Genomic DNA, 10,886 nt, shown 5'->3' with positions numbered 1-10,886 from the left:
ATACATAAAAATTAAATTTTAAAAATATGTATTTTTTATATATAAAATAGTATATCTCAAAACAACAAAAGCAAGCCAGACATGGTGCATGGTGGCACAGGCCTGTAATCCCCAGCACCTGGGATGTAGGGGCAAGGGAATCAGACGTTTGAGGTTTACCTCAGATACTCCTAAGTTTGTGGCCATCATGGACAACTTAGTAAGATCACCTCAAAAAAAGAAAACGAGAGAGGGAAGAAGTTTGGACATTAAATACTACTATGATACATTAACTTCATTTATCTCCTTTGCATTCAGAAAAAGTCCTTCCTTTTTTCTACAGGTCCACTTCCCAGGCAGTCTAAAACAACCTTAATTGATCCTTTTATATCGATCTTGGTTATATATTTTATGTGTATGAACGTATTCCCTGCATGTATGTAAGTGCACCCGTGTCATGCAATGCCTACAGGTTAGGAAAGGGTGTCAAATTCCCCTGGAACTGGAATTACAGAAGGTGGTCAGCTGCCATGTGGGTACTGGGAATTGAACCTGTGTCCTCTGCAAGAGCAGCCAGTGCTCTTAACTGCTGAGCCATGCATCTTTCCAGCTCCATAATCTGTGTATTTTCTTATAGTTGTTAAATGTCTGAGTAATTACATCAGAACTAAGGTAGAAAGACAAGCACACACTCTATGCACAGAGCATATATGCTGACTTCTGGACAATAAAGAATATACATGGTACCAATACAATGACAAATGACACAGAAATTCTCTTTTTAGGACTGGTGAGATTGCTCAGTGGGGTAAAAGCACTTGCCACCGAGCCTGGCATGTTGAGTTGGACACTGGGAACCCACATAAGGGTGGGAATCATATAATGGTAGGAGAAATCAAATCTCTCAAGTTGCCCTCTGACCTCAACATGCGTGTCATGCCATGAGTGTGCGTGTCCTCTCTCTCTCTCTCTCTCTCTCTGAACAAAATGATTTTTAGGAAGAGTTCTTCATCCCACACAGGCTGGGCCGTCCTCAGCCATCCTGCTCTTACCTCACTGTTTCTCCTCAGCTCGTTCTCTGTGATCTGATTCGCCTGGAGAGTTTGTTCCATTCTGCTGAACTTTTGTTTAAACTCTTCCAAATTTTTTTCTAATTGTTGCTTTACTGATGTGACCTACAACAAAAGAAAAAAAAGTCTGTAAATAATCATCTGTAATCTGTAAATAATTATGTTCTTAAATGAAATGGAAAATAACAAATGACAACAAGCTGAGATTCAATAAGAGACATGTCCTGTCTACAGGAGATTGGTCCAGGACTTCAAGGACAACAAATCCTCCCTGGATAGAATGCCGTGGCACTGTGCTTCCCCATAACCTACGCACATCCTCCTACGTACTATGCACCCTCTCTATACGGCCTATAGTATCCAATGTAAGATAGGCGCATACATGAGAAGCTGTTAAACTTATCGTTTAGGAATGAGAGAAGAGTATGTGTTCAGTACATCACAGGCCTAACCAGAGCACAATGCAGGAGGTGAGAGGCAAGGAGATGCTCACAGTGACTGCTAGACAACTGTCAAGGGGAGGACCTGTCTCTTCAGACGCACAGGTTCGGTGCAAGCTCCACCTGCAGCCAATCCAAGTTTTTGTTTTGTTCTTTCTAATGTCCTAGAATTACTTTAAAAAGATTTTCAGTAGGGGTGGAGATTTAATCAGTTCAAAGAGTGCTTGCCTAGCATGCATGAAGTACTAGGAATCCTCCTCAGCAATGTGTTGTGGTGTGGTAGCACACACCTCTAAGCCCCTACTCAGGAGGTAGAGGCAGGATAATTAAGAGTTAGAAGCCAGGGGCTGAAGAGATGACTCAGCAGTTAAGAGCCCATACTATTCTTGTGACTATTCTTGTGAGGGACACGTTCAGATTCCAGCACCCACCTTGGGCAGCTCACAAATGCCTATAATTTCAGAATCAGGGGATTCCACACCTCTGGCCTCCACAAACACCTGTACTCACATGCACATACTCATGCAAATACCCATTGCATACCCGTAATTAAAAACAATCTTAAGTTTGAGGCTAGCCTGAGATACATGAGACTCTATCCTTTATACACACATACACACACACACACACACAAAATAGTTACACACATTCTATACAGATAGAAGGCTGGCTGTATCTTTAATATGAAACAATAAAAATATTATCAGTAAGACAATGCCTATCACTCAATTTTAAAAGTTGGGAGAAATACTACATTGGGTACTGAAAGAAATCGCTGGTATCTGTGAATGCAAATAACAAAATGAATGTTTTATTTCTTAGTTGACTGATTACCAACGATAGAGGAAACATGTTCTTTCTTACAGCTGAAGCAAAATCAACAGCTCCAATTCCACAGTAGGGCAAGGGCAAACTGGTGTATCTAGAAAATGCTAGCCATCACTTTCACACCCAGAAATCTGCCCATAAAAATATCACCAAAAATCCCTAGGACACATGCCCAGTGACACTGCAAACCCAGCTGCAGGACACAGGAAAATGTTGAGAACCTAATATCAGTGGGGGAATGTTTAAATAAACTTCAAAATATCAGAAAAGCAAGGCTTAGACAATAGCAACAGAATGTCCCTATTACTTAAAAGCAAAAAGCTCTGATTATAATACATTTGTAACTCTTCTTTTTTAAAGGTCTTAGAAGAGCCAGGCAGGGCAAGCACATGCCTATAATTCCAGCCCTCAGGAGTGCAAGTCAGGGGACTTGGGAATTCAAGGCCTATTCTGCCTGCATGAGACTCTGTCTCAAAAACAAGCAAATGGACTAGAGAGATTGGCTCAGGAGTTAAGAGCACTGGCTGCTCTTAAAGAGGACCCGGGTTCAGTTTCCAGAGCCCACACGGTGGCTAACAACTGTCCTTAATTCTAATTCCAGGAGATCTGACACCTTATTATGGCCTCTGCACTGCATGACATGGATGCCCTTACACACATCATACACATAAATTTTACTTTTAACTTAAAAAGAAAAAAAAATGCAAAATAATTCTTTGAAGGTCTTGAAGGATACTCAAAGTGTCAACAGCATTTTGTCCTGAGCAGGGGGAGAATTTCAGATGTGACTATTAACATATGCTACTCAATGACAACTAGAATTTAAGAGCTTTAAGCTTCCCCCCGCCATCAATTAAGTGGCAATTCCTTAACTGAAAAATAAATAGAGCTTTACCAATAGATGAATACCTGCCATACTGAGGTAAACTCTAAAATGTAGCATTCTCTCCAGCAAAATGGGAAAAAGTCAAGAACAGAAGTAGCTGCTGTATTGTAAATGCTGTCACTTTAAGCTACATCTAGTACTGACATGCTATGATGGGACAGTGAATGAACTCCTGAAGAGTCATATGATAAAATATATAGATAAACCACCACACTCTATGTTAGGGGTTTTGCACTATGGAGAAAAGTAGGCAAACTATAGAAAACAGATTCAACAACAATTCAAAGAAATGAAGGCACACACCCTCTGTGCCATTGGCAAAGAGCAACCCGGGAAGTGGCCCAGCAAAGCCAAGCCCAAGCTTGCCATGTATTTACTGTACCCAGCCAATGGCCAGAAGCCACGTGACCGGAACAAAGCAAGTGAGGGGAGAGGGGATGAACTCCGAAGGGAAGCAGGGGCAGACCACCTAAGGTCCTGCCACCTCTGCAAGACCTGGCTTTGATCTGAAAGAGATCAGAGATAACCACAGGGTTTTGAGCAGGGGAGCTACAGGATCTTACTTATACCTGAAGGCTCACGCTGGCTACAGACTGTTAAGGAAAAGCACAGGTGGGGGGAGTAGCCAGGAGGCTAGCACAGCAATTGAGGATGGCAGTCTAGATCAGGATATAGTACTGGACATGGTTGAAGGAGTCATATTCAACATGGTGTGTAAACACGGACAGAAAAGTCAAGGTTTTCTTTAGTTGGGAAGGTAGAGCAAACAAGGTGGTTTCTGGGATAGATGACAAGACTACAGTTCCTGACAGGTAATGGTTACAAAACAGTATGTCTTATTGCAATTTATTGAGTTGTACCGTTTGTTCTATACAGATTTTATATTTTACCATGAAAGTTTAACTATATCATCTATCATTCACACAGGAATACATTTATATACATTATAAATATACACAAACGTGCATAAACAAAGGTAGATTTGGGTTATTTTTTTGTCTTTTTGAGATAAGGTCTCCCTGTAGCTCCAGCTGACCTGGAACTCACTACGTAGATCAGGCTGGCCTTGAACTCACAGAGCTCTGCCTGCCTCTGCCTTCCCTAATGCTGGGATTAAAGGTGTATGCCACCACCACCATGCTTGTCTAGATTCAGGATGGGTTTTTTTTGTTTTTTTGTTTTTTTATTTTATGTGTATACGTGTATTGCCTACAAGTAGGTAAGTGCACCCATGTCGTGCAATGCCTGCGGAGGTCAGAAGAGACTGTCGGATCCCCTGGGAGTTACAGACAGTTGTTACCTGCCATGTGGGTACTGGGATTCGAACTCTGGTCTTCTGCAAGAACAGCCAGTGTTCTTAACTGCTAAGCCATCTCTCCAACCCCTAGATTTGGGAGTTTTAATGGTCTAGTCTGAAACACCTCAAAAGAACTGAAGACAACCTGTGCGCGTCGGCCTGAGCATATAGAGAATAGAACTACTATATAGTGGGAAGGGCAAGACTAAAGGAGGCACACATTGAAGAGACAATAGCTGCAGTTCAATTATCAACATGTTATATGGGAGATGGCTGCTAACTATGTGGATGGAATGCCAGGTACGCACCCACAACCCAGCAGTTCAGAAAAGACTTCCAGGCTGGAGACATAAAATAGGAGTCTTAATAAATGGCTTGCAAGGTCATAAACCTGGGTGAGATCATTTTTAGAGTCAAATCAACTGATGATAACTTTCAGAGCTTTAATTTCTGGGGGCAGAAGTTACTTAGAACAGCTCCCACTGTTCACATAACCTGTTAACTACAAGAGTAACAGATCTTGGCAAACATTCAGATCTGAAATCTCAATCCATCTTACTCTTTCTTTGAATGAGAAAACTGAGAGCCAGAAGTTCTGTTTATTCTCTGCTTTGATCAATGAGGGTAAAGAACATTTAACAAGAAAGAAAGGAGAGAGGAAGACTGGAATGAAGGAGGCAGGTAGACTGACTCTACTGCTAGGAGGAATAAAAAAAGTTGATGAGAATAGAACAGTGGTTACCAGAAGCCAGGAAGAGTAGGAGGAGGCGAAGGTTGGCGGCTAATGGGCCCTAATCACAGCGACAAGAGAAGAAGATTTGGTGTGCTACTGCACAGTAGGATCACCGTGTATAACAATAATGTTCAAAGAGCTTTCAGAAAAGATTTCTAAAGCTTTCACCATAAAGAAACAATAAACGTTTGAGAAGATCAACACATTTAACCTTACGTTACAATTTTCAAGAAATAAACAGTATTTATGTGGCACTTTAATGATGTGTATGTTTTTTTAAGTATCAGTTTCTTAAAAATCTACGTCAACTGAGGTGGAGAACACACACACACAACTGTGAGGAAACAAAGTTCAGCTCCCTACTTTATCCAGTTCCACCTGAAGAACACTGAGTGTATTCTTGGCTTGCTGTAACTCCTGGGTGAGTTTGGCTTTCATCTGAGTGCACTCTTGATCCAGAGCTTGGAAAGAACGATGCTGGCGGGACAGCTCCTACAAAGCAAAGATAGCACATCAAATGACCATTAACAAGGAGACTCTAGGACCAAGCACAAAAAATCCAGCAGGCAATGCTAGATGGAAAGTACAAGCCAACAGGGAGCCATGCTGAACAACTAGTAAATGCCAAATGCTATCAGCCTGAGGGCTGGTCCTGATAACCAAATTCAGGTCTCAAGAAAGCAAATGAAGGAGTCTCCAGTTGACTGCACAGTAGCTAACCTATTTCCACCCCGTCCGCATCAGTCATCACTATGTTAAAAGATGGACAGAGCAAATAATAGCTGAACTGTAATAATCACAACTCAGCTGAAGAACACTACAACATGGGGACACGCTAGCTTAGTAGATAACACACTGCCCTGAAAAACTGTGCACCAGAGTTTGGCTTCCCAAAACCCTTTAAAAGCGGGAAGGCACATGTCCACCTAGAATTCTCACACTCAGAAGGCAGAGAGAGGAGAGTCCCGGGGCATACACGCATACACCTAAAAATATAAAAATTAAGTATTTTTTAAAAAGTGAAAGATGGAAAAAGTGTAAAAAAACAGACATGGGGGACACACAGTGATCTGTGCTTATAATGTCCCCTCTGAATTTCCTAAACTGTAGAAACGAGCTCTCGGAATTCCTCCACCTTCCGTCACTTACCTCTTGAAGCTCCTTTTCTTTCTCCTTGATTCTCTGTTCCAGAGAACATCTGGCACTTTCTGCATTTTGCCGCTGACAACTTAAATCCTCAGTCAATTTTTTCAGTTTCTGCTCCAATGCAGTACACTGACAACACATAAAAATGTTCCACACAAGTTACTCAAAGAAAGAAGCAAATATTTTGTGTTTTAACAAATCTTAGTCCTCAAAGTCTATTTCATGTTTACCATTGTTTCCATCTCTTTATTTCATTAAAATGTCAGGCAGAAATTCATTCCCATACTAAGATCATTATGATTAATTTAGCATGTGTGAAATTAATACTGGGGAAATACCAGCAAGGATGTTAAGCATGAATGCATTTTCAAAAAATACTTCACTGGAGCTGAAGTGATGGCTCTGTGGTAACGAGCACTGGCTGCTCTTGCAGAGGACCCAGGTTCAATTCCCAGCATCCACATGTTGGCTAGCAACTGTCCTAATTCCAGTTCCAGGGGATCTGATGCCCCCTTCTGACCTCCTCGGGCATTGCACAACATGGCTGAACGTAATTACATGCATACGGGCAATACAGTCATACGTATAATATTAAAAAACAACTTCATAGGCCGGGCATGGTGGCACACACCTTTAATCCCAGCACTCAGGAGGCAGAGGCAGGCGGATCTCTGTGAGTTCAAGGCCAGCTTGGTCCACACAGTGAGTTCCAGGACAGCTGGGGCTACAGGGGAGACCCTGTCTCAAAAACACCAAAAAGAAAAAAACTACTTCATAACGTGTGCTATTGAACAGGAAACTGATGCCTCACAATGTATCCACACCACTGCATGGCAAGTACAATTAAAAGACACTGACGCTTAGCAGGTCAAAAACACTTGCCACACAAGCCTAACAACCTTAAGCTCAATGGAATAATGCACATCTGTAATCCCAGTGCTCCTCTGACAAGATGGGAGGTGGAGACAGAATTGCCGAAAAGCTCTCAGGCAAGCTAGGCTGCACGCTGACTCCTAAAGGCTGTCCTCAGAGCTCCTAACACACACAGATGCACACAAATCAAAGTAGTGATACTGACCTAATAGAATAATCAGAGCATGCCCATTACCCTTCTTCTACAAGAGTCTCTTTTAAGCACAATGGTGGGTTTTGTTTTGTTGTTTTTGAGACAAGGTCTCACTCTGTAGCCTGGCTGGTCTGGAACTCATTAAGTAGACCAGGCTGGCCTTGATCTCAGAGATCTGTCTGTCTCTGCCTCCCAAGGGCTAGAATTAAAGGCATGCTTCTTAATAGATTTTTATGAGACTTAAAATATTGAACTGCTTCTTTCCACAACACTCCCATTATGCTATTACATTTCTGTAGTTCACAGAAGTTCAGAATATCACAGGATTGTTAATCAAGCTCTCACAAGCAACAAAGAACATGCTGTTGCCTTAAGACCAATTAACCAGTAATTAACTTTTAAAATATGAATTACATGAAAATTCATAATATTCTAAAATGAGATTGAAACAAAACTGTTTCAATTCTTCAAACAATAAAATCCATTCCTCTCCCTGAAGCCATCCCCTTTAAATCCTTAAAATACTCCCCCAAACAACTCTTAAGAAACAAGCACTAATAATAAAGATTCATATTAGTGGGGAACTCAATTCATAAGGGAACTAGTGCAATAATTTAGCAAACTCTCCACTAATGTATTTCCCCAATGTTTGTGTATGCACATGGTGTGGCTAGTGTATGCAGGAACATGTGTGCAGGTGCACATATAGACCAGACTGACACTGGCTTTCTTCCTCAATCACTCTCCATCTTACTTTTTGGATCTCACCAATCCAGCCCTACTGGCTGGCCAGCAAGACCCCAAGCTCTTCTGTCTGTCTCACCTGCACTTGGGATTATAGGCCACCTCTATTTATTTATTTTTTTTTAACATTTTATTAGCTGTACATGGTGGCACACACCTTTAATCCCAATGCTTGGGAGGCAGAGGCAGGAGGGTATCTGTGAGTTCAAGGCCAGCCTGGTTTACATAGCAATTTCTAGGCCAGCTGGGACTATAGATCCAAAAAAAAAGTTCTTTGAGAACTTCATATAGTACATTTTGATCACACCCCCTTCCCCCAACTCTTCTCAGATCTATTCTCACCTCCCTTCCCATCCAACTTCAAATTCTTTTTTTCCCATCTATTCCAGTATGTGTTGCCCAAATAACTCTTGGGTGTAGAACATCTTGTGGTCAACCTACCAGGGGTTATACCCTTACCGAAAACTTAAGTCTTCCTCTCCTCTCCTAACTAAATGTCAACAGCTCCTCAGCTAGAGTAGTAGTTTATGCCCATTTACTTCCTCAATGATAGGATTTTGTCAGGCTTGAGTCTGAATAGGTTTTGTGCATACTGCCTCAAATGCTATAAGTCCACATGTGCAACTTCCCTGCTATGCGGAAAACAGCTGTTCCTTGTTCATTTTTTAGACTTTTAATTGGTTTATTTTTATTATATGTATATTTGTGAGAGTGCACAGCACACAGGTACAGGCCAAGGGACTCAGTTCTTTCCTTCCATGATGAGTTACAGGGACTGAACTCAGGTGGTCAGGCTTGCATTGCAAGGACTTTCGGCTGTACAGGCATCTCACAGGTTGTATTTATTTATTTTTAATGTCTGAGTGTTTTGTGCATGTAAGCAAGTGCTCTTCTGTGTGCAGTGCCTGCAGAGGCAAGAAGAGGGCACCAGGCCCTCTGGAACTGGAGTTATAAATCGTTGTTAGCCATCATGCGGGTGCTGGGAAGTGAACCTGGTTCCTCTGAAAGAGCAGCCAGTGCTCTTCACTACTGAGCCCTCTCTCCAGCTCCTATTTACTTATTTTAAGCATGGGTGCTGGGATGAACTCAGGTCCTCGTGCCTGCGTGAGAAGCACTTTACTAACTGAGCAATTTACTCAGTCCCCAGAGTCTAATTTACAGCTTTTAGAAGTATTAGAAATCAGAAAAATTCAGAGGAAAAGAAAGTTTTAACACTAATATTTTGCTGGAAAACCAAAGACTAATATTAGCTGACCAAAGATGAAGAATACTAAGCTAGTCGATGATGACTAGAGGACTGTGTAAATATCAGAACTTCAAAAGGATAAAATTTGGCTGTGCAGAGTGGCACACACTTGTAATCCAAGCACTCAGGAGAAGCAGGAAGATTGTTAGTTTGAGGTCAGCCTGGGCTACACAATGAAGTAATGAAGTGTTTCCTCAAAAAAAAAAAAAACAAACAGTAGAGGCTCTGTTATTACTGTTGAGGGTATGTGCGCGTGCATGCATTTTTATGTGAATGCTGAGAGGATTCTCATTCAGGACCACAGCAAGCACTTTACCCACTGAGTGATCTCCCAAGTCCCAGAACACAGCAGATTTGTGAGCCAATAGTTCAGATTCATCCATTTTCTCAGACACTGAGACACCATCATATTCATCTTCAAGCTTTCTATTTCCAAAGAGCATTACAAAATTTACAGCAATAAATATAATTTAGCAAATATGTGAGAACTACTATGTGTCTCAGGACGTTGAGAAGACTGTACCAAACAACTCAAAGAATACTGTCCAAATGACAGACAGTGTTTTGATTGGTGACAAAACTCAAGGGAAAAAAAGTCAAACAAAAATCAAGCGCCAAAGTAGGCAAGCCCTTGGCACCCTCTACTGGCATTCCTTCAAAGTGCAGCACAGTCCTCTAAGGGAACTCAATTCTTCCCTTCCAGACAGGCAAATTAAAACAGATCCTTTACATGGTATTTACACTTAATTCAAAACAACTTTTAAATGCCACTCTGGTATCAATGATGTACAATCCATGTGTAAATAACTGACCACTAGATGTCATTGATGTGCCGAGTCAAGTGCACAGGCCTCAAGTTCTTCCAAGTATGTAGTTTGTGACCCTGAGCATTCTCTCTTACGCTTTTGTGGTCTTAAGTTTTTCATCTGTGAAATATGGGTGTTGAATTCCAGGTCTATAGTCACCCCCACCCCAATACTCATTCTACATGAAATCCAGCCTCACACCACACAGTTTGTAAACAGTTTGAAAGATCCATACTACCAACAGCAAGTATTCAATCACTTAGGAACACAAGGGAGCATTAGATCCCATTTATTTAATAAACAAGTTTAATGACAGGTCAAAAACAGCATACACACAAAAAAAAATTGACAAAGTCACATTAGTGATGAGGAGAAAGATGAACTGAATTTTCTGATAAATAGATTTGTAGCTCACTGAGGAATAATTTTTCTTTAAAAAAGCACTCAACAAATATAAGAACCCAGCCAGTTCACCGACAGAATAAAAAGTCTGGTCTTAGCACTGTCTCAGCCAAAAACTTGAACTGATGATCTGACAAAAGACTTCACCAAACATGTTGGGTAGAACCACGACCTGCCCTCACTAAAACCAAAGTTAAAATGTTAAATGATAAATGTAATTTCTACTACAGGGAGTCCAGGCTA

At 41.3% G+C, this 10,886-nt stretch overlaps 1 protein-coding gene across 1 annotated transcript in view; it reads right to left on the bottom strand.

Annotated features, from left to right (window-relative positions):
• Positions 1 to 10,886, bottom strand: part of Cenpf (centromere protein F) — a 51,514-nt gene that overhangs the window by 26,667 nt on the left and 13,961 nt on the right. Inside the window, exons 8-10 of the mRNA XM_008824860.3 lie at positions 6,383 to 6,508; positions 5,597 to 5,725; positions 1,032 to 1,154 (exon numbers count right to left, since the gene is read on the bottom strand). Of these exons, the coding sequence (XP_008823082.1) occupies positions 1,032 to 1,154; positions 5,597 to 5,725; positions 6,383 to 6,508 (378 nt within the window). The remainder of the gene's footprint in view (positions 1 to 1,031; positions 1,155 to 5,596; positions 5,726 to 6,382; positions 6,509 to 10,886) is intronic.

This window comes from Nannospalax galili, unplaced genomic scaffold (genome assembly GCF_000622305.1).
Source record: "Nannospalax galili isolate Female #2095 unplaced genomic scaffold, S.galili_v1.0 scaffold648, whole genome shotgun sequence".
Classification (NCBI taxonomy): domain Eukaryota; kingdom Metazoa; phylum Chordata; class Mammalia; order Rodentia; family Spalacidae; genus Nannospalax; species Nannospalax galili.
This window is presented reverse-complemented; position numbering and strand designations above follow the sequence as displayed.